Source organism: Camarhynchus parvulus, chromosome 1 (assembly GCF_901933205.1).
Source record: "Camarhynchus parvulus chromosome 1, STF_HiC, whole genome shotgun sequence".
Lineage (NCBI taxonomy): Eukaryota > Metazoa > Chordata > Aves > Passeriformes > Thraupidae > Camarhynchus > Camarhynchus parvulus.
The window spans coordinates 17,511,050-17,531,748 of NC_044571.1; the positions used below are offsets into that span (position 1 = coordinate 17,511,050).

General features: G+C 40.6%; 1 protein-coding gene across 2 annotated transcripts in view; it reads left to right on the forward strand.

The window, feature by feature from the left end:
• CLTRN (collectrin, amino acid transport regulator) overlaps positions 1–20,699 on the forward strand; it is a 26,748-nt gene extending 6,049 nt beyond the window's left edge. Inside the window, exons 1-6 of one of the 2 annotated variants that reach the window (XM_030950270.1) lie at positions 762–828; positions 1,198–1,256; positions 7,022–7,107; positions 14,239–14,355; positions 16,169–16,363; positions 20,369–20,699. In XM_030950270.1, the coding sequence (XP_030806130.1) occupies positions 762–828; positions 1,198–1,256; positions 7,022–7,107; positions 14,239–14,355; positions 16,169–16,363; positions 20,369–20,519 (675 nt within the window). In that variant the 3' untranslated portion in view covers positions 20,520–20,699. Of the gene's footprint in view, positions 1–761; positions 829–1,197; positions 1,257–7,021; positions 7,108–14,238; positions 14,356–16,168; positions 16,364–20,368 lie in introns of those variants that run through there. The other variant, XM_030950180.1, reaches the window with a different exon arrangement.

A 20,699-nucleotide genomic window follows, 5' to 3' on the forward strand; every position in this document is an offset into this window, starting at 1 on the left:
TTCATGCAAAGCAATGCCTCAAATGTGGGGTGTTTTTGCGTAGAGCAAGGCATTTGCTCTGCTGGGCTTGAGCAAGGACACAGGAGTGGGGCTGGGGTGGGGATGGGGGTACTTGGCACTGTGCCCATCAGGCTGGCCTTTCCCAAGGGCTGTGAGTTCAAGGGAAAGTGAGGGGCAATGCCTGAGCTCTGTTTTTTTGGATCCAGGTATTCTATATTCATCACACATTTTTTTTTGGTGAGGTGAAAAGGGTGCCCAGTCTTCCTTTATCTTCAGGGACCCTCAGTGGGGCCAGACAGTTTCCCCTGGAAGGCAGGTGGCAGCTTCCTTTGGGATCTAGTGGCAGCCAAGCTTCAGATTTGCCTGCTGTGGGTAGCAGTTGCCAGTTGCTCTGGTGTGACATGCCACAGACACTTTGTGTGTCTGACACTATGCCTGTGAGAAAAAGAGATTGGCCTGGAACACTCTGTAAAATGTTATATTTTTCTAAAAAGGAATAAGGAAAATTAAATACTTGTTGCAGTTTTTTGGTTTTGTTGTTTTTGTGGTTTTTTACTACAGAGAAAGGTAGTAAATAACTAACAGACGACAGTTGTTTCCAGTGCCTGTTTTTAGCTAAAATAACGGGGGTTAATTATTAAACCTTTTACTTGGTCGTTCACTTGTGCTTCTGATGCTTTAATCCTGGGTCACACAAAGTTTAAGAGTGCTTTACAGGGGAGTCTCACTTCTTTCTGCCTCAACCTTTCCATGCTGACGGAATGTTACGGGCTTTGCTGCTTATACTTTCTGTAGTTGCCATTGCTCATGCTGAGCTCTGCAAACCAGGTAAGATTTGGAGCTAATTCCCATCTTTCTTTAGGTAAAGTAGGTAACAGTTTAGACTACAAAGCAGCCAGCTTCTAAGATTTTCATTTTAACTGGTCTTCAGTTTGAAGATTGAAATGCTGAGTATTCACTTCTTTTTTTATGAGTTTGCAAATTAAGTATGGAAGTTGGTTGCACTTCAAGAGGTCATTGTAAACCTCATTGAGACTGTGTTGGGATTTTTTCATGCAGGTAACTTCTGTTCTAACCATGTGATTTCTTAAGACACATTTAGAAACTGACATTTGTGAAACAACCAGGGAAGTAAATGATTTAAAATCCTATTTTGAGTGACTACCAATATATGTTTGCTTTTTTCTCTTTTGTCAGATGCACAGAATGCTTTCAAAGTACGGATTAGTATCAAAACGGCTTTGGGAGATAATGCAGTGAGTAAAATATCTTCACATATTCTTCCTAACACAATATCTGCCAAAACAGAAGTACTGTATACTATAAAATTTGAGAATGCAGTGCAAGCAATCTATTCTGCAATGTTAATTGTAATAGTTTGCTCAAGTCATGATCCAGGCCTCCATTTCTTGACATTTGACTAGCCCACTCCTATAAATGTCATCCTTTAGGAAAAATATAAAGCTTGTTTGTTCATAAAGATAATTTTCTGGTCAAAGATTTTTTCTCCTGGAAAAGCAGTAGGGATGTTGCATTTTATACATGAGAAGTGCTGCATAAATGTAAGTCTGTATTTTGGGAAAAGCACTTCTGCTCGTGAGTGCTAATTGTAAAGTCAAGCATGTCTAGGAAGAGAAGCAGGAAAAGATATTTAGGTCTTTATGAAATGGGACTTTATATCAGGCTCTCAGACAACCATTAACTGTAGAGATCATTCAAGCATGTCTCATCAATTCCTTGCCAATGGAGGGCTGCAGATAGTGGCCTTTCTTCTCTGCCTGTGGTGCACAGGCTTGTCTCATGAAATGCTGTGGCTTAATTCAGATCTTTGGGCTTAACGTAGAAATACTGGTGTGGGCAATGAAAACTATGTAAGAGATTGCTACATTAGATAACAGGGTGGTCCTTCCTGATCTAAAGCACTATTTAATATGTCAGAGCCCAGTACTTTGTTAGTAGTTTTGAATACTTAGAGCAAATCTGCAGCACGTTAACAGGGCTCAGCAGAAAATTAGGTATGAAACATCCTGGACAGTCATGTCCACTGTAAGTCTGGTGTCTGATCATGTTATGAGCAGTAACATGGGAAACAAAAAGCAGTAGGTTACATGTTTTAAAAGACTGGTGATATGAGAAACTCCCTGTGACTGGAGAAGCTGTTCTAAAATTAGGTAGATCAGGTAATTTAAACTAACATTAGCAGGGACCGAAATTTCACTAGTTATTTTATAACCCAGACAAAGTACAAAAAAATATTCAAGATACCTGCTAAAGTAAATGTCTTGAAATTCATAGTGAAGTCAATTCTCTTGAGTGGGAGACTTTAATTAAACAGTAGTGCAAGCCTAGTTTTTTTTTTAATGATTAAAAATAGAGTAATACTATGGCTGAAAAGATGTCAAAATAATTATCAAAGCTCCTCTTGATGATAAGTGCTAATATTTTGATTTAATCTTGGTTCAACATAGTAACAAAGAACAAAAATTTCTGTTCCTGGTAATGTCCTTTTTTAGTGCCTTTTCCTTTTCCAGCTGTAGTAAAATAAGGGGAGGTTGTTTGATCATTTATATTTTTTTTTTGTTTTTCACTCAAAAAGGGTATGAGACAAATCATTACCCATGAAGGCACTTTGTATTGCTGGGAAAAAAGCCATAACCGAGGAGTCTATTGGTTTTTTGTAGTTGTTTATGTCATAGAACAAAGTGTGTGAAAGCTCAAAGAATGGGACAGTCAAGAACAGCATTTTAGAACAACAGCTTGCTGAAAGTGGTATGATGCCACAGAAAATCATCCACAAATAATAAACCATTTATTAAGTACACAGGTGGTAGTAGTTCCTTTTCATAGCCATTGCAGTCTTCTCTGTGAATGATTGAAATTGAAAACTGAAACTACTATGGAACTGAAATTCATTTTGTTAAAGAATTTGGGGCAATTTACTTCTTTGTGTTGTTTATTTTAGCAAAGAAAAGTGTAATACTGTCATTGTGTCACAGCAGAACGTGGTCAGCTTGGTTCATTTCCAGGTCACTTCAAGCTCCATGATAACAGAAAGCTGAGATGCTGTGGGAATTTTTCTCTAGGAGTGGCAGGATAACTCCAGTGTACATTCAGGGGCATAGGAAAGAGGTTGGTGCAGCTTTTCTCATGGTGTAGTGCATGCCATCCCCTGTGTATGAGACTGATGAAAACAGCACACCATTTTTTGATTTGTTCACCAGGTAAACTGTACTCTGAGCCAGGGAGTTCCATTTGGTGTATTTATTTAGTTCTTATCACAATGGAGCTGGAAAGACCAGCTCTGATGCAGTAGGTATTCAGTTGTTATCATTTTATTTGCAAATAATGGGTGTACTTGACAGAGGTGGTGTTTGCTGATCTGTGGGAGGAAACACAGGGCCTGTAGGCCTAAATGGAAGGCGATTTATGCGTCTCTCTGAGGATGGTTTTTGACTTTATGAGCAACTTCTGGAATAGCTGCTAGTCACTAGTTGCATTCTGTTCATGGAGCCAACAGAGGGGTAGAGAGTCAATTCAAAAGGGACAGAGGCAACTAGAGAGTGAGAGGAAGTGATGGGCACTGACAAGTCTGTGTAACTTGGTGTCATCACTCATTTTCACCATAAGAGTCAAAGATTTGGCTCCTCAGGGGATGCAGCCAGCTGAAGTAGACAGTGCACTTCCCTTTAGCCTCATGTATTCAGGCTGCTTCCAGGGTAGAGGATGAAGAGAAGGAAGGCTGCCATACACCTTGTGTTTTGCCACCAGATGGGATCCAGAAGTGTGTGTCTGTAGCCACTCTGCAGTTTGAATGGCTGTAAAGTTAAGCACAGAACCATTCAGGAGGGAAGAGATCTTGGATGGTCCCTAGTCCTCACCTGCTCAAAGCCAGGTCAACACTGAAATCAGGCCAGGTTGCTCTGTGCAATCTTGTAATATTATATTCTCATATCTTGAATTTTGTCTTTTACAGCACTATTACAGCACTTCACCCCCTCAGCAATCTACACTCATCATCTTTCATGCATTATCTCATCATCTTCTTCATTCAGTAAGAGACATTTAAGACTGCCTTTCACAGTTAGCTGTGTCCAATTCTGCTCTTCCTTAACTTATAAAGGATGGCAAGTGCAACCGAGCCAATGTTTTTGTGTTGGTTCCTTTGTAGTACAATAAAGATGGTAAATTTAACAGTTCTGATACCATCATGTAGTGTTTCATTGATAACAGTTATGTTTACAGCATGTGGTTCCAAATGATATTTAAATATGGTTGCAAATGATATTTAATGTTTCCTCTAGAGCAGCAGAAAGTGTGCATCAATAGCTGCAGTGCACAGGGACATCCTCAGTCATCAGCTGTGCTCCAGGCCTTTGCATTTGGAGGATAAAGATGAAGCTGAGAAAGCCCTGTGTTAGAATGAATCAGTTCTAGTGGAAGGTGTCCCTGCCCATGGCAGGAGAGTTGGAACTAGATGATCTTCAGAGTCCCTTCCAATCCAAATCATTCAAGGTTTCTTTGCACCTCTGATTAGAGAAAGCTGCTGATAGGAAACAGTTTTCTGGAAATTCATGCCCACCTGTCCTGAGTTCATACAGTTTTTTAGCTTAAAGTTGTTTTTGCCTTACTTTTCCTCCTCATTATGTTGACTCCCCCTTGTATATTCCTGTAAGCATTCATGTACAGGGGTTCTTGTTCACCTGGAGCCCACAGCCATGTCCATCTCCTCTACTTCCTATTTAGCCTCCATTTTCTTGGGGCTTCTTGCCCTTCTGCCCAGAAGGTTGTCTGCAATATCTCCTCCTGACTCAGGAAGACCCTTGATTTCTGCTGATCTTTCTCTGCCAGTCTCCTCCCCCTCTTTCTCACAATTTTCTGTTTATTCTGTCTCTTTTCCTACTCTTCAAGCGCCTACTCTTTCAACTGAGCCTGGAATTCCTCACTACAAATTATCTTCCCTGATTTGAGATACTCTTTTTGTTACTCTGACTTAAAGAAGTGCTAGGCTACTGCATTATTTATGAGAGCTGTGAGAAATTGTGCATGTATATATGCATTGCACTAAACATAAACATACTGAGTCCATGCACTTCGTAGAGCTGCATTGTATTTGTGTCCATGTGAGCATGAAATGGAGTGTGCTTCATCATTATCTATTTTCAAGACAACTGATTAAATTATCTCTACAGCTGGTTTAATTCACAGGCTAACAAATGACGTCTTTCCTGTCCTTTTGGACCTGCTCTCAAAGACTGCAGATGGCATGTGGGGATTCAGTCAATAGTGCCACACAGAGAAAAAACAGATCTTCCCTTTTAGTAATGCAAATTGTGCTTCATGGTTTAAATACAGATATCTTTAAAGTTATGATAAATAGTTCTATGGCTCCAATCTGTATTAATTCCTTTACTACGCAATCTCTTTCTTTCAGTACTAGTTGCTCTCATTACTCTCACATTTTCATCAGTGCAGTGGGATCAAAACACAGACTTTTATAACTTTTTTTCCAAGGAGTTTCTCTCTGGGTTTTTTTTTTTTCAATTTAAGTTCCCAGGTTGACAAGCATTATCACAGTATGTTCACAACCCCTTCATTCACAAGGCAAGAGTGGTGAGTCAGAACCCAGGTTCTCGGCAGTGCAGCTGCACTTTGGTGCTGCTAAAGTTCTCTTCTGCCTCAGCTTTGTTGTCGCTGTCTTATCTCATCTCAGAGAGCCCATTTCACTTAACATTCATCTAGGGATGATAAATAAGATCACTTTCTGCCCTTTAATTTACTCCATCCATCCCTGTTCAGTTTCCCAGGATGCCAGTACAACATGAGGGCTGCAGATACCTGAAAGTTGGATTCTCTTTTTTTTTTTTTTCCGTGGAGAGGTTGCATCTCCATGTACCCAAAATCAGAATTTATAAACCAGAATTAAGATTTGGAATTTTCAATGCTATCTACTGCTTTTTTGATGTACATTGCTGTTTTTTGAATGTGTTATAAAGGACCATGAAAAGTAGGTCCAAGTTTACAACAGAGCTAAGTGCCCACACCACTGGGTTTCTGGTTTGGATGATTACAGAGCAGATTTTTTTAATGCTGAAAGTTAAAGATTAGATTTGTGTTCTGACTGGCTGAAGAAAACTGTTTCCAACCTCCCTTAATATAATTCCAAGAAACTAATAATCTTTGTAATCTGCTGAAAGGGAAAGAAATTCAATCAGTATGCCTCAGTCATGGCTCCTGTTATAAGAATGTAATAGATGCAGTTCTTACAGGTCTTTAGAATTGCATATGTGAGTGAAAGCCCAGGGGAACCCAGTGAAGCTGTCTCAGAAAACTTAAATTATGAAAGTATGATTTTTCATCAAGACAACAGAGAACAGTTTTTGGAGCCTACATGATTCTTCTTATTGACGTAGTGAGGATACTATTTTCTCTCTTTTATCTCACATGCAGTATAATACTTTTTAATATATTTGTGTCGTCTTGTAATCAGGACAGTGTGCAGCAATAAGGCTGCAATCTCAGTTTATTTCCTGGTGTCCTAATGTCCAGCTCCCAGAGATCACCTTAAACAATGGTTTTTTATTATTATTTTCAGGCAGAGCCAAATAGTCTTAGACGGTGGATTTAAACCTTCTACTTTAACTGAGTTTCTCCAGCAAAAGAGGCAAGGCTATGAGTGCAGTTATGTGAGGAGAATTCTAATAATATGTCTAGTCTTTGGTATAATAAACTTTATATCTCCAGTTTGGTCAGCTTTCAGAAATATTCAGTTAATTTAATTTTTTGGAAACATTCTTTGCAGTTTATATGATTTATAATACAGTTTCTATTACACCTTTTTTTTTTTCCATTAGAAAAAGTCCTTTGTCCTCACTAAATAATGGGCATTCATTTTCTTAGCACAACCAGAGAATTTTTATTCATTTTCTTGATCAATACAGCATTTCAAGTTCAGCGACTCTTTTCCCTCTGTGTACTGCCAGCACTGGTGCTGAAACTAATTATTTTTCATCTCCCTTTACAGTATGCCTGGGATGCTAATGAAGAGTACCTCTTCAAAGCAATGGTGGCTTTTGCAATGAGAAGATATTCCAGCAAGAGCACAACTCAGTAAGCATCTGCTTGGATTTGCCTTATACATATTAACAATGCTGCATGTAGTGACCTGTCCTCTGCTGTAGCAAGCTGCAGAAATCATTACATAGAGATTCTAAAAGCAGGCTGTTCCACTGTACTTCTGACACCCAGTTACATATTCAACATCACACTGTCTCCATTTCAACAATGTTCAATCTTTGAACCAGTGTCCCTGTGGATCTCAGTTCACTTTCAGCAGAATGCAGCAGGAAGATTTGGCACCTTCTGGAAACTCTACTGGGTGGAGGTGAAGGGAGACTGTGGGAGGTCAGGAAAGGCAGCGCAGATCTTTGAGTGAGCAGCTCTGGTGCATCCTTCCTTAGAGCTCAGCTTCAGCAGTGTGCTGAGGATGAGCTGACTCAGAGCCCTGGGAGGTGGATAGCTGTGCCAGTGCTGTGCTCTGCATTCCTATCCCTGATATCACAGCAGCTGAGTTACCTACCATCACCGAGTCTCAGATGTTGTAGTGCAGATAGAAATCAGCCTTTAATTGGTTTTGGGATTATATCTACCCTGAGGTATTGGACGTTCCTTGCTGGTTTCTGATCCTTGCTACTCTATGAAATTAGATACCAGATTTGACAGAGCACTTAGCAAGCTGTATTTTCAGGATGCTCTTATCTTTCTTAAAAGAAAAACCTTGTAAGTGCATTTCCATAGGCCTATTATTTTTTATTGTTTTTCAGTCTGAAATGAAAGATTGACAGTTCTGGTAGGCTAACATGGATAATGTTTTCAATTTACTTAAAAATAAAACTGCTTCAGGCCATCATTGCATCAGGTGAAGCATATTCCACATTTGAAAAGATATTAGTTAACTTTAGTTGCATGATGATTACTGGGGCTGCTGCCTTTCTCTTAAATAAAAGGGGATTTCCCCCTCCATGTGACAGGAGTGTTTGATTCCTGCTGTTTCATTTTTATTCCTCAGAGGTGGTCTCCTTTGAGCAAAAGAGCTGATACATCAAGCTTAACAAAAACAGCCAAGTGTGCTACTCAACCCAATTAAAATGGCACTTAAAAAATTAGTTCAAGATACAAGCTAATGATTATGTATGGCTTTTCTCAGGTTTTCAAGGCAGCAGAGTTTTCATTCAGCATCTGCTTCATAAAGATTCAGTTTTGTATACTTATTTTAGTCCTGGGTCCTTTTTAAAAATTATTCTCTTCCTTCAAAGTCATGCTGCTTTCACACAGCAAAAACCTGTGTCAGAAGCAAGTGATCTTTTTTCTCTTCAAGCACTGTGGTTTTCTGCAGATTAAAGTAAAGTTGCTGCAGGAATGGGAAAAAATCAAGCCAGTATGGAAGGAGTAGAAGTTTTAATGGCAGTTATCTGTACCCACTCTGGGCAATCATAGAATTTATACTCATTAATTCAGTTTCCTACCCACTCTGGGCAATCATAGAATTTATACTCATTAATTCAGTTTCCTATCTAGAGAGTTTTTCCTAGGGACAAATATGATGATGCCAGTGTTACTCCAGTTTGGAGGTGGTGTTGCATACATCAATAATTCCCTGCTACTAAGTTGGTCAGAGAAGTCAGTATAATATTTGGAATCACCCTGCTGTGGGGATCTTCACCTCTTTTTAGGATGGTATCTGGCTTTCTCATGGGGTATAACTTGGGTACACCCCTCATGGGGTGTTTATTGGAGAATATCAGTCCAACTGATAACTCAGGTAGGACTTAGAGAAACCTTTGAGGTCATTATAGATAGCATTCCACCTGAAGGGGAGCTGTGCAGCTCTGAGATCTGACACTACTTCCTAGGCAACAGGCTGAAGAGTCTCCTATGCACAGATCTCTCTCAAATCCCAAGGGACTTCAGAATCCCTGTTTAGTGGTGGAGAGGTTGGATGAACCTCCCAGTACACCTCAAATAATCTGCCTGTTACATGGAGCAGGAAGGCTGTGAAAGCCTCCATCCTGTTAGATGTCCTGGAAATAACACACTCCTTTCCCCACAAAGGAAAGGAGTGGCTGGCAGCTGGAAGGAAGGAGTGCAGTCCTGCTCCATCCCCTCTGCAGTGGGCATGCAGGTATGGGAGCACCCAGCATCCCAGAGGGAACAGCAGATGCTGTGCACAGGAACAGCACCCTGGCAGAACTGGTGAGGACACTTCGCTGTGGTGAAGAGAGAGGCACAAGCAGGAGCTTGTAGCAAATAAATTACATTGCACTGCTGGCAAATAAATTGCATTTCACTACATGAGCTTTTGCAGGAAAATGTCAACAGATTTTCTTCAGGAGATGTAAAAGACCAATGACCAAATTATTCTGTCATATAAGGACAAACAAATTGCCTATGATTGCATTCTGGTAGCATCTAAACTTAAGGAAATTTTGCATCTGGTTAATTGAAGTTTTTTTCAAAATAAAACCTATGAAAAAGATCACTATTATTTTATGTAACTAAATACTGGTTCTGCCAGGGTGTAAATTATGCATGTGGCCATAGCCAGAATGTGACAGACCTCTGCTTTAAAATCCCATTAATTTCTAACACACCCACAGCCTTGAAGTAACTCACAGCCACAACTAACTTCCACATGTGACACAAATGCCATTAACTTCAACAAACTGTATCAAACCCCAGAATAATTTGTCTGGTGGATCAGGATAACCATTGTTGCAGTCTGCCCCATAATTTTTGATATTTGAAGTCACCTCTTGTTAGGTTTCTGAAGGTGGATAAAAGCCAGGCTGTGATGACAAGCATTTCAATGTGCTGCTGCAAACAGCAGCTGATGCTGTTGCTGCCCTTGTGTAACCACTGAATGACCCAGCACAGAATGGAGAGGATTGCACGTTACATCTCGAGCTCTCTAAAGTTAATTTCCAAACTGAAATTTAATAAATCATGGAGCAGTGTTTAATGTTTGAAAGGCCTGTCAAATTTTCAAGTTTGCACAAAACAGAAGATAGGTACAATCAATCACATTACTCAATAACTATTAATAGTTACAAATAAATATTTCTTTTTCAGTGGAGAATTAACACCCAATTATTTCCTGCTTTAATATGGCCTTTCAATTGATTCTCAATTCATATGGTCATGAACTGCATAAGGCAACCTTTGATCTCTCAGTGTTAAAAAATTGTTGTTGTAGCCTGTGTTAGCAACCCTGGTTTCTCTAATCTGTGACTCATTTGAAATAATATGCATCTCTTTTGGGCCTGAGACTAGTTAATCTTTAGAGCAGAAAGAATGTCAACACATTTGTTTTCATTCAAATAACAGAATCTACTTTTGGTACATCTTTCTCCCGTTTATAGATAAAAAAAGCTGAAATTTTCCTTATGAAGTGATCAGAAAAAAAATTCATCAACATTATCCATCTTCCTAAGACAGGCTATTTTTTGATACTAAAAATATTGTGACCATTTAGAACAACAAAATAAAGAGTCTGGAGTAAAGCTGTTAAATCAAAGTGATCCCGTGGCTGCTGGGAGGAAAATAGTGTTCCTTTGCAGATGCAGCTGCAGAGCCCTGTGTTGGAAGAGGCGTGATGCTTTTGGGAGAGCTGGAGATAGGCACCTGGGGCTTGGGGACTGTGCTTCTTCCATGAGCTAACAGCCATTGTGGGCACTCAGCTCCTTTGACTCTCTGACAGCTCTTTCTTACCCCTAAGCAATCATTTAAATCTCCATAAGGAGCAATGATGGTGTTTCAGGCCAAGGAATTGCCAGGGTTTCCTGCACTATACTCCCTGGTGTATTATAGGAAATGCAATTTTGGACTTTTGCCATGGTGCCATAAGGCCAAACCAGGATTTTGTCATTTTGATGGTAACAGTCTCCTATAATCCCATGTCAAAAGTCTATCAACTGCTAAGGAAAGGAAAAAAAAGTCCATATATAAATTTACAAATACACTTCCTTAGTGCCTGGAGAAGCCAGGTTTGTCAGATCTATACAGTGTGATGGCATAGTTGCAATGGTTCTCTGTGTTGTGAACCGAACCTGCAATCAGATGGCATGGGAGGAAAAAGAGTGCACCACTGCACAGAAATTGCCGCATGGGTGCTTGTTGAACCAGTCTGTTTTGGTGTTTACTCATTCCCTTTGAACTTCTCATGAGTGGGATTATTCTCTTTGGGGCCTGGAAGGGTCTATGGAATTTGTATTCTGCTGATGAAAAAGTGATGGCGGTGAAACCAGAGTTTGGATGCTTGTAATGGAGAAGGATTTTAGAAAGAAGAGGGAAAAGAAAAGAAGCCAAATTTACAAATCCTTGTGCAAACCTTGCTGCCCCTTGTTTCGGGGGGCAGCTGTTGGTTCTACAGAGAGATGCTACCCCTGTGGTGATTGAATGCCTTGTCTCATGCTAAAAACCTTGGCACTTTAGGGGAGACCCTAGCTTGAAGAGTCTTTGAATGAGGATATGACAGTCTGGGTGTTCTGCCAGTCCTTGTCTGCCTTTATCTGTCTTTTTGGGGATCAATCTTTCTTACCCTATTTCAAGAACATCTGTAGGGCAACACAACTCAGATTTCCCACTTGACCCAGTTTTTGATTGCACCACAGAAGCTGCAGCTTTAGGAACTTTGGCAACATGAAGTTTTGGGTCCTACTGTTATAAACACCGAGATAGAAAACTTCCTCTGCAGTTACAATTTTAAATATTCTGTGAAGTCAGCAAGAGTTTGTCAGCCACCAGCCAAAAGTAGGCATTTTTCCCCTCTCCTGTAAATTTTGTGCTTTCTCTTTGTATTGCAAAGAATAAATCTGCTTTCATCTTCTGACTGTTGCCAGCAACTGATGTGAACATCTTTTCAAATTCCAGAGGATGGCTTTCCTCTTTTATCCATAAAAATTCTCTGTAAAGTTGATACTGTTCTAGAGAGGTAAAAGTGGTCATTTTGGCTCTGCAAAATCACTGCTTTCCATTTTACTGCATATCTCTCTGGAATGAGTGCTTATATCCCAGAAAGCTGACTGCATCCTGGGCTGCATCCAAAGCAGTGTGGCCAGCAGGGCAAGAGAGGGGATTCTGCCCCTCTGCTCTGCTCTGCTCTGCTCTGCTCTGCTCTGCTCTGCTCTGCTCTGCTCTGGTGAGACCCCACATGGGATGCTGCATCCAGCTCTGTGGTCTCCAGCACATGAAGGATATGGAACTGTTGGAGTGAGCTCCAAAAAGCCAAAATTAAATCATCTCAGTTGGAGCATGGTGTTAATAATGCCAAGGTTGTGGCTTTGATCCCTGTGTGGATCACTCCCATAAGAGCTGGACTTAATGATCTTAGTGGGTCCCTTCCAACTCAGAATATTCTGTGATTCTGAGATTAGAGGACTGGAGCACCTCTCCTTCCAGGAAAAGATGAGACAATTTAGTTTGGTTAGCCTGGAAAAGAGAGACTTCTGGCATGACCTTATAGCACCTTCCAGTACCTGAAGGGAGCCCACGAGAAGGATGGAAAGAGACTTTTGACAAGGGCATATGACAGGACAAATGGGAATGTCTTCAAAGTCAAAGAGTAGGTTTAGATTAGATATTAGTGAGAAATTCTTTACTGGTGGTGATTCACTGGCACAGGTTGCCCAGAGAAGCTGTGGATGCCCCATCCATGGCAGTATGCAAAGCCAGGCTGGATGGAGCTCTGAGCAGCTTGGTCTAGTGGAAGGCTCACTGCCCATGGCATGAGAGTTGGAATAAATCTCTAAGGTCCTTTTCAGCCAAAGCTCTTCTATGATTCATGAGATAGATAGATAGATAGATAGATAGATAGATAGATAGATAGATAGATAGATAGATAGATGGATGATAGACAGACCTCTGTAAAATGATCTATTGCACTACCTGGGGCACCCAAAACATCACTCAAAAAAAGTTTTCATCGGGAAGTAAAACATTTCTACAAAATATCCATAATGAGGCACTGTGATCTGCCTTACAAGCAGATCCCTGGCTGGATGGGGAATGCCCAGGCATGGGCACTCTCTCTCCCTCCTGTCCCTCTCACCCCCAATCCCCCTAGTCCCCCCAGTCCCCCCAGTCCCCTCAGTCCCACTAATCCCACCAGTCCCCCCCCATCCCCCCGGTCCCCCCAGTCCCCCCAGTACCCCCATTCCCCCAATCCCCCAATTCTCCCAGTCCCCCCAGTGCCCCCAGTCCCTCCAGTCCCCCAATTCCCCCAATCCCCCCAGTCCCCCCAGTCCCCCCAGTCCCGCCAGTCCCAGTCGCGGCCCCCGCGGGGCCGGGGCGGTGCTGCCGGCGGCCGACAGGTGGCGCTGCCGAGCAGAGCGCGGGGCGCCCCCGGGCCCTGTCCCGGGTCTAGAACGGGTCGGTTTTCGCTTCGTTTGCTTAAATATTCGTGATGGTGTCATTCCAGAAGGCTTTTCTGATGTTTCCACCATTTACCAGTAGAAATCTGAAAAGAAAATCGCGTTTAAAAGGCATTTTGCAGACCATTTTCTTAGTATGCCATGAGAAGCTGCCTGCCTGTGCCCCTTTCACATGAAACTGAACAATCTTCCTTTAAAATAGATAATATAAATATTTGATACAGCATAAGCTAAAAGGAAGAGGCCGGTGCCAGTAGAATGACTAAAGTTAGCTTGTGCCATCCACTCTGTGCGTGGCTCTGTGAACAAAGATGTCAAAAACTATAACATCAATTGCACTGATCTTCCCTCCAACAAATGCATCTTGTAGAAGACCTGCACTTACTTCACAATCACGTGGGCAATTCTCAATGACTGGTTCCTGTGGTATTTGCTGTCAAAACCAGAATTCTTAGTTCACCAATGCACTTGCTCCATTATATGGCCTTTATCATAGCCAATTATGATTGTTATTAAAATATGTATTTTTCCATTTGATTACACTAAATGTGTGTCCAAGACCGTGAAAGTCTGTAATAGATTTAGAAATTTGTTTGAAGACTCATTTGGTCTTCATAAGCTTGACTTCTTTAAAATCATATGGGAAATGGGAGATGTGTGAGTGATATTTCTTCTTGAGTACTAACTGTTAGCTTTTTTAAAAATAAAAAAATTTTCCCCCTTAGTTGAGAAAAATATTTTAAGAAAATATAAAATATTTCAATAATTCTTTCCATGCTTCTTTAATGATGATTTTTGTTTTATTTGTCTGCAGAATTTCCAATGTGCTGCTCTGCAATGTGACAGACCGGGTGTCCTTCTGGTTTGTGGTCACAGACTCTTCCAAAAATGTGACAACTGTTCCTGGAAGTGAGGTAGAGGCAGCCATCAGGTACAGTCACTGCTTTTGCAATGTTTTCTTCCTTGTCCACTGAGGATGTTTTCTCTCTCTGGGCCTTTTATGAATGAGCACTCTGCCTCTTTAAGGATGAACTAATCCAAGTTGCTAAAACACTGAGGGCACAGTACTGTTTAATGAATGTGAGATTAGAGGATGTTTAACAGTCCCACAGAATGCAAACAACGTGAGCCTTGGGATTGTAACTTTGGAAAGAGTGTCTGTTGATGCTGGAGACTCTCAAGAAATCTAATCCCTTTCCAGAGCTCCACCTGTGATGTGCTGCCCAGTGTGTGGCACACTGCTCTCATCCAGCTCTCATCACATTTCCCAGTGAGACAGGTGATGGAAGGGCACACTTTCTGGGTGAGAATAATATAATTTGGTTTTTACTGCATGCTACATGCACATCTACACCTGGGCCAATGACCATAGGCTCCCCTTCAGTGCTTCTCACTAACAATTCGTCTGACTTAATTTAGAAGTCAGCTTTCACATGAGAAGAGCTCGTGTGAGCTCCTCATGAGCAGAGCTGGCTGTGTCCCAGCTTGGTTTAAGCAATCTTGTGCTCACATTCTTTTCATACCAGCTCCTTCTAGAATGCCAGTCAATATCCCAGTTGAGCATTGCTTGTACAAACTACAGTGCATAACAAATCACTTTGCCTTCTACTGTCACATTCTGGAGCAAGTAAAAGGAAGAATTTGGAGCTGACAAGGAAAAAAGAAAAAATGGGATAATCTGACTTCAATGGTCCAAAAAAACCTTCACCAGGGGTTTATAGGGATGAGTCCCTCAAGCAGCATAACACACATATATTTCTCAAGCATGGAGTGGAAAATGGATCTCTTTGTTTTCAGGCATTCTGTTCTGTCTTGAAAATTCGTGTTATCGCAATGGAGGTGTAATGCCTAATTCCTGATGAATGAGTATGCGTTCTTTTGGAAAGATTAATTTAAGCTTATGAGCAGATTAAACTATTTCCTACAGAGACACCAAACAATAGCTTCATAGCATTAGTGAAGGAAGCAGATTATTTATTCACTGAAGCTCTCTGTAAGAGTGCTGGAATGCGGGGGTTTTGCATTTCTGTTATTCTTTGATACATTCAGTAGCATAAGCTGATTTATTTAAGTCTTTTATGTGCCCTGTTTGGCACAGAAATTGGATGGTGTTATTGTTTGGTTTTTAACTGTTGTCTGTCACCTGATAAAGAATACGCTATTTATGAAAAGTTTTAATTCCTACCTAATTTAAAAACAAGAAATAAAATGGTCTATAAAACTAGAATGTTTTTTTGTTCAATTGCTTCTGGTTGCAGGCTTCCATACAAAACCTTTATTACAATTCTTCATGCTAGGGTAGCGCATAGCACTAGTCATGGACTACAGTTTTGTTGTTTGAGATTCCTACAAAGTAAGAATAAAGAGGAAGGTAAACCATGTCAGAGCTCTGTATGATACTCAAGATTTTGCATAAATATACACAAGATATAGTTATGCATATACAAACATGAAATGCACTCGTAGTTGCCTGCATGTGTTTTCAGCACATAATTCTGAAACTCAAGCCACTAGATGAGGGTAAACAATGCTTATTTCATCTGTTCACAATGATCCTTTCATATCAGTAAGGAAATCTTTTCCAAATGGCAGACAGCTTATGGAATTATGAGTCTTAAAACATGCCATGGCTTTCAGTCCTGTCCAGGAATGCTGACTTTCCATTAAGGCTAAGAACTTCCTGTTTCTAACTTGTAAAATACCTTTATAAAGAGTTGTGATTTTTTTTTTTTTTTTTTTTTAAGGATGAACCGGAACAGAATCAACAATGCCTTCCTACTGAGTGACAAAACACTGCAGTTCCTGAAGATAACCTCAACCTTATCACCTCCTGTTGAACCCTCTACACCTGTCTGGCTTATTGTATTTGGTGTTGTTCTTTGTCTCATTGTGGCTGGGATTGTTTTCCTCATTGTTTCAGGGATTCAGAAACACAAGAAGTAAGCAGCCTAGCCTTTCTTCTGTTTTAGTGGAATACTGACTAGTTAGGTCAGCTGAGCTGGATTTGTGTTTCAAAGCAGCCTCAGACAGATTAATGCTGTGCATCCTTCTCTAGCTAGGTAAAGATAACCTATCTCTTCTTTTCTGAGGAAAAGACTTAAAATTTTTAACTGCAATGTACACATGCAATAGCAATTTTGGGATGTAATGAGGAAATGGAGAGTGCAAGAATATGATCCTGGAGGCCACCTAACTAGAGATGAGCTTTAAAAAGACAATTAATGTCATTCTTGGGAAGGTTTATTGTGCCAGGGGTGAGTCTCCTCTCACAGAGCACCCACATGGCTGCCAGGAGGGGGAAGGCTGGCAGTGACTGTGTCCCTTCCAGGACAGTAGTGTCAAAAGCTGGTAGGACTAAAAAAACTGTGCTGCTGCAGCTTAAGACTCAGTAGAGCACACAGTAATTATTAAAGTGTGGCTGAAGAGGGCTGCTTACTGGAACAGAGCAGGGTTTCATTTACCATTCATGACCTGATGAGCTCAAAATATGCAGCCCTTCATAGGTTCATGGGCAGATCTCCCCATAAGCTTAGGAGTTTTTCTGGTGGTAGGGTAGGAGAGAAATACTCTCTTTTCCTCTCCATTTCTGCCCTGGTGGCACTGGTGAAAAAGAGAAGGGTATTCATGCTTCCCTAGTGTGAGCATGTGGGACCAACACAGAGAGCAGGTGGAGTTTTGATCCTCTGCTGGCTCTGAGTTGAGCATAAGGAATAGAAATTTCTCAGCTGAGTTGAGATTCTGCCATAGAAGTTCACCTTCTACCATGCTTTTGGCTGCCACAGAGTTTAGATTTACACAAAATTATGACTTCAGCAATAAGTTCATACAGGAACAGCAGAAGAACTGAAAAAGGGTAAAATTCCTGTTGATAACCAGATAATATCAAAATTATTGACTGTATAATGGATTGTATCCCCAAATATATCAGAAAAAGGAATTAATGTATAAAAAGTGGTATGTTGCAGACACTTCTCCTTCCTGCCTTTTTATTACCTTGAAGAATGTTAAAAGACCTCAGAAGATCAGCACTTGGGAAGGTTAAGTGCTTCTCATAGAGAACCTTTAGTAGTGTAGTCAGAATCCCTTCAGTTATATTCTGCAATCAGAGGAGTTACATGAATTTCCAAAACCCCTTCCTGTTTTCTAAAAAACCCCACAAAACTCAGTAAACAATAGATGAAAGGTACTGTTGGGAAAAGAGTCTGGGAAGGTATTTGGAATCTGTGGATAGTGAAAGCCCTATCACAACCATGTTGTATGGATTGAATTATTTCCGGCCCTAAACATAGGCAACCTCTTCTGTAAAACTGAGTGATGTTGCTACCTGAAGCCCATACCTGCTTTCTGTGGTATCATGGCTCTGCGTTTCTTTATAGTGCCTAAATTTAAGGGAGTCTTTGAACATTTCACGTAAGTGTAATAAAATAAACTAGGATAAATAGCTGGGATTTTTCCAGCTAAAATAATCACTTGTGCTTCATATCAGGCTGAAAGACAGGATTCCCCCCTGTATTTTTAAAATAACTTAGCTGAGCTTGAGCAGTTCCCCTCAATATGGTGCAAACTGCATGCTCTTATCATCAGGCTGCCATTAATATGGCTTGTTGCTGCCTGCCTGTGCTCACTTGGCACCCTCTCTGTCTCATGCTCTTGTCCTTTTAGTTGCTATGCTTTTTTCACTTCTCCCTCTGTTTCCCTACTGTACCATTACATAAAACTTTTCCTCAGAGCAGGTTCATCTGTGGCTGAACTGTAACCCTCCTTTCACATCAATAACATCTGCAGGCAGGGGTGGGGAAGTAAGAGAGAGGGTAAACCAAGAATATATTTCTTCTATCTACTGTTGCAAGGACTATAGAGGTAAAAGGGATGGTCTGGGCTATTTGGCTTCTTGGGAAAAAAAATTAAGAGAAGAGGATTTTAAAAGCACTGATCTTTTTGTCAGATAGGGAAGTAAGTGACCAGGTTTTCAAAGACTTCAGCATGTTCAATGATTAGTTTTCTTAGAAGTCTATCCAGAGCTTACATAATGGGAACCCTGTTGCCTAGTAAGCTGTGTTGGAAATCTGATCCCTAGGATGGTGTCATCTTCTCATAAATCTGGCATTTTGTCTTTAAAGGCCTTTAAAATACCTCAGTTCAGATAAGACCAAAAGCACGTGCTCCAGGCTGTCCATGCTCAGGGTGTCAGGGAAGGGGAGTTGGCTTACAGAGAAGTTTCAGTATTGAGTTAGACTCATGCATTATTTATTGAAGTGAGAGATGTGCTGAATTCAGTGCCTGCAGTGAGCTGGGTCAGACACACTGTCTCCCAGCCTTGTGTTTGTTCTCCTATCCTTGCAGCAATAGGACACCTCCCCCTACAGCAGTAGATTTGCCACATGCCCAGGGCAGGATCATCCTCTGCAGTCTATCCTGAACTAGTCCAAAGTCTCCCCTTATCCCCCTGCAGCAGGGGCCATAAAAATTGCCTTGGGAAGAGTGAAAACAGAGTCAGCACAAGTTCTTTCCCTGTATTAGTTCTCCCAGGAATTCATTTGCAGCTTTGGGCCTTCCTGAGATGAATTTGATCTTCTTGTATGTTTTCTCTTCCTTTAACTTCCTCTTCCCTTAACTTCCCTGAACTTAAGGCGTTGAGTCACCCCTTGGATTAATGGAAATTTTAGCTTCTCTGAATTCCTCTGGTAATGAGTTTCACATATCTTCTACTCCTCTCATTTCTTTTGAACCTCCTTCTTAGTAACTTTTATGTTCTGCCCCCACAGTTTTGTGTTAAAGAGCACTCCTTTTTATCAGTGTGAGAGCAGCCAGAGGTCAGAGGTTTCCGCTACTACACCCCAAGTTTATTTTAGCAAGTCTGTAATGTGAAGAATCTCCCAAAAGCCTATAAAATTTTATTATTGTTAATAACTCTGTCATTAGCAGTTACTCTGAGTCAGATTTTTACAGTTGTCCTGAGTCAGATTGTTACAGTGCATGTTGTGAGATAGGAAGAAACAATGCACCTGACCTTTGAGTTTCTTGTCCTCTGAAACCGCTGATGCTGCAGGCCATAAAGTACAGCAGGTTTTTCAACTATGAACGAATTGTTCCCAAGGTCAGAATAAATCTGGAATTAAAGGAACATCATGACCTGATATTTGTTTATTACATCTTATAATGATTGTATTTTAGATAATATTTTTTAGGGTTTTTTTAATGTAAAGAATTTTATTCAACCATTGTTATGTTTTTGGGACAGCTGGAGTCTGGAAAAGTGAAACCCATGCAATTGTTTGATCTAGAAGATAAAAGTATAAAATACTGGGTAGGAAGGTGGCTGCTAATGAAGTTCGAAGAAAAAAAAAATGCAGATTTGCCGCATTGAGATTACCTAAGAAAGTAATAATGAATGTTCTGAGGAAGGTAATCATGGATGTCATGGATGTCTCCACATTTGGAGGCTACAGTTAGTCTAAGACTGATCTGTTTCTAAAAAATATGTTTTATTTAGTACAGATCATGGGGTGTGATCTGTGACATACATTGCAGGGTCAGACTACAAGCTTAGTGTAGACCTTCCTGAAGGTAAAAAATCCCAAACATATTTAGAGATTTTTTTCAAATTTTGTTTTGCTCCAGCTTTTCTTTTGCACCTTCTAGTCATGTTGCAGAAGTAGAAGGTGAAATAATATTTAACACTTACAACATGTCTGCTTAAGGTTTTCCGGTCTCCAGTTCTGAGCTCAAACTGCTAAACTTGGGCTTCCAATCTGTGGGTTCCCCAGCTATGTAGATACACCCATCTGGTGTATTTACCACAGCAAGGAAGTACACCAGATTGTGCCTTTAGGAGCATAACCAATGACAAACTTCTAAATAAATACGCAGTTTTCTTTCTGTGGAATCATGGTGGAGTGCTGCAGGTCAACAAAATAAGATGATGTTTTCTTTCTTGTTTTTAGAAAGAATAAAGAGTCAACAGAGAGAGAAAATTTAGAAGAGAAAGTTGAAGTGACACTAGAAAACGGGATTCCTTGTGAAGCACTTGATATAAAAGCAGGCCACATTAATGGAGTCTTTGCAGCAGATGATGACCGGTTCACATCCCTATGAAATGCTGCCACTGCTCTCTGGTGGTTTTCTGAAAGACTCCTGTGCCTGCCTTTTCTCATCACTACTCCTGAATGTCAAACATGAAGACAAGAAAAATGTCCTTTCACGTGATTTCCCTTGAGAGAACCTTTTGCTTGGGTGAACCTTGATTACAGTTCTTTTACATGAGCAATGCAACTA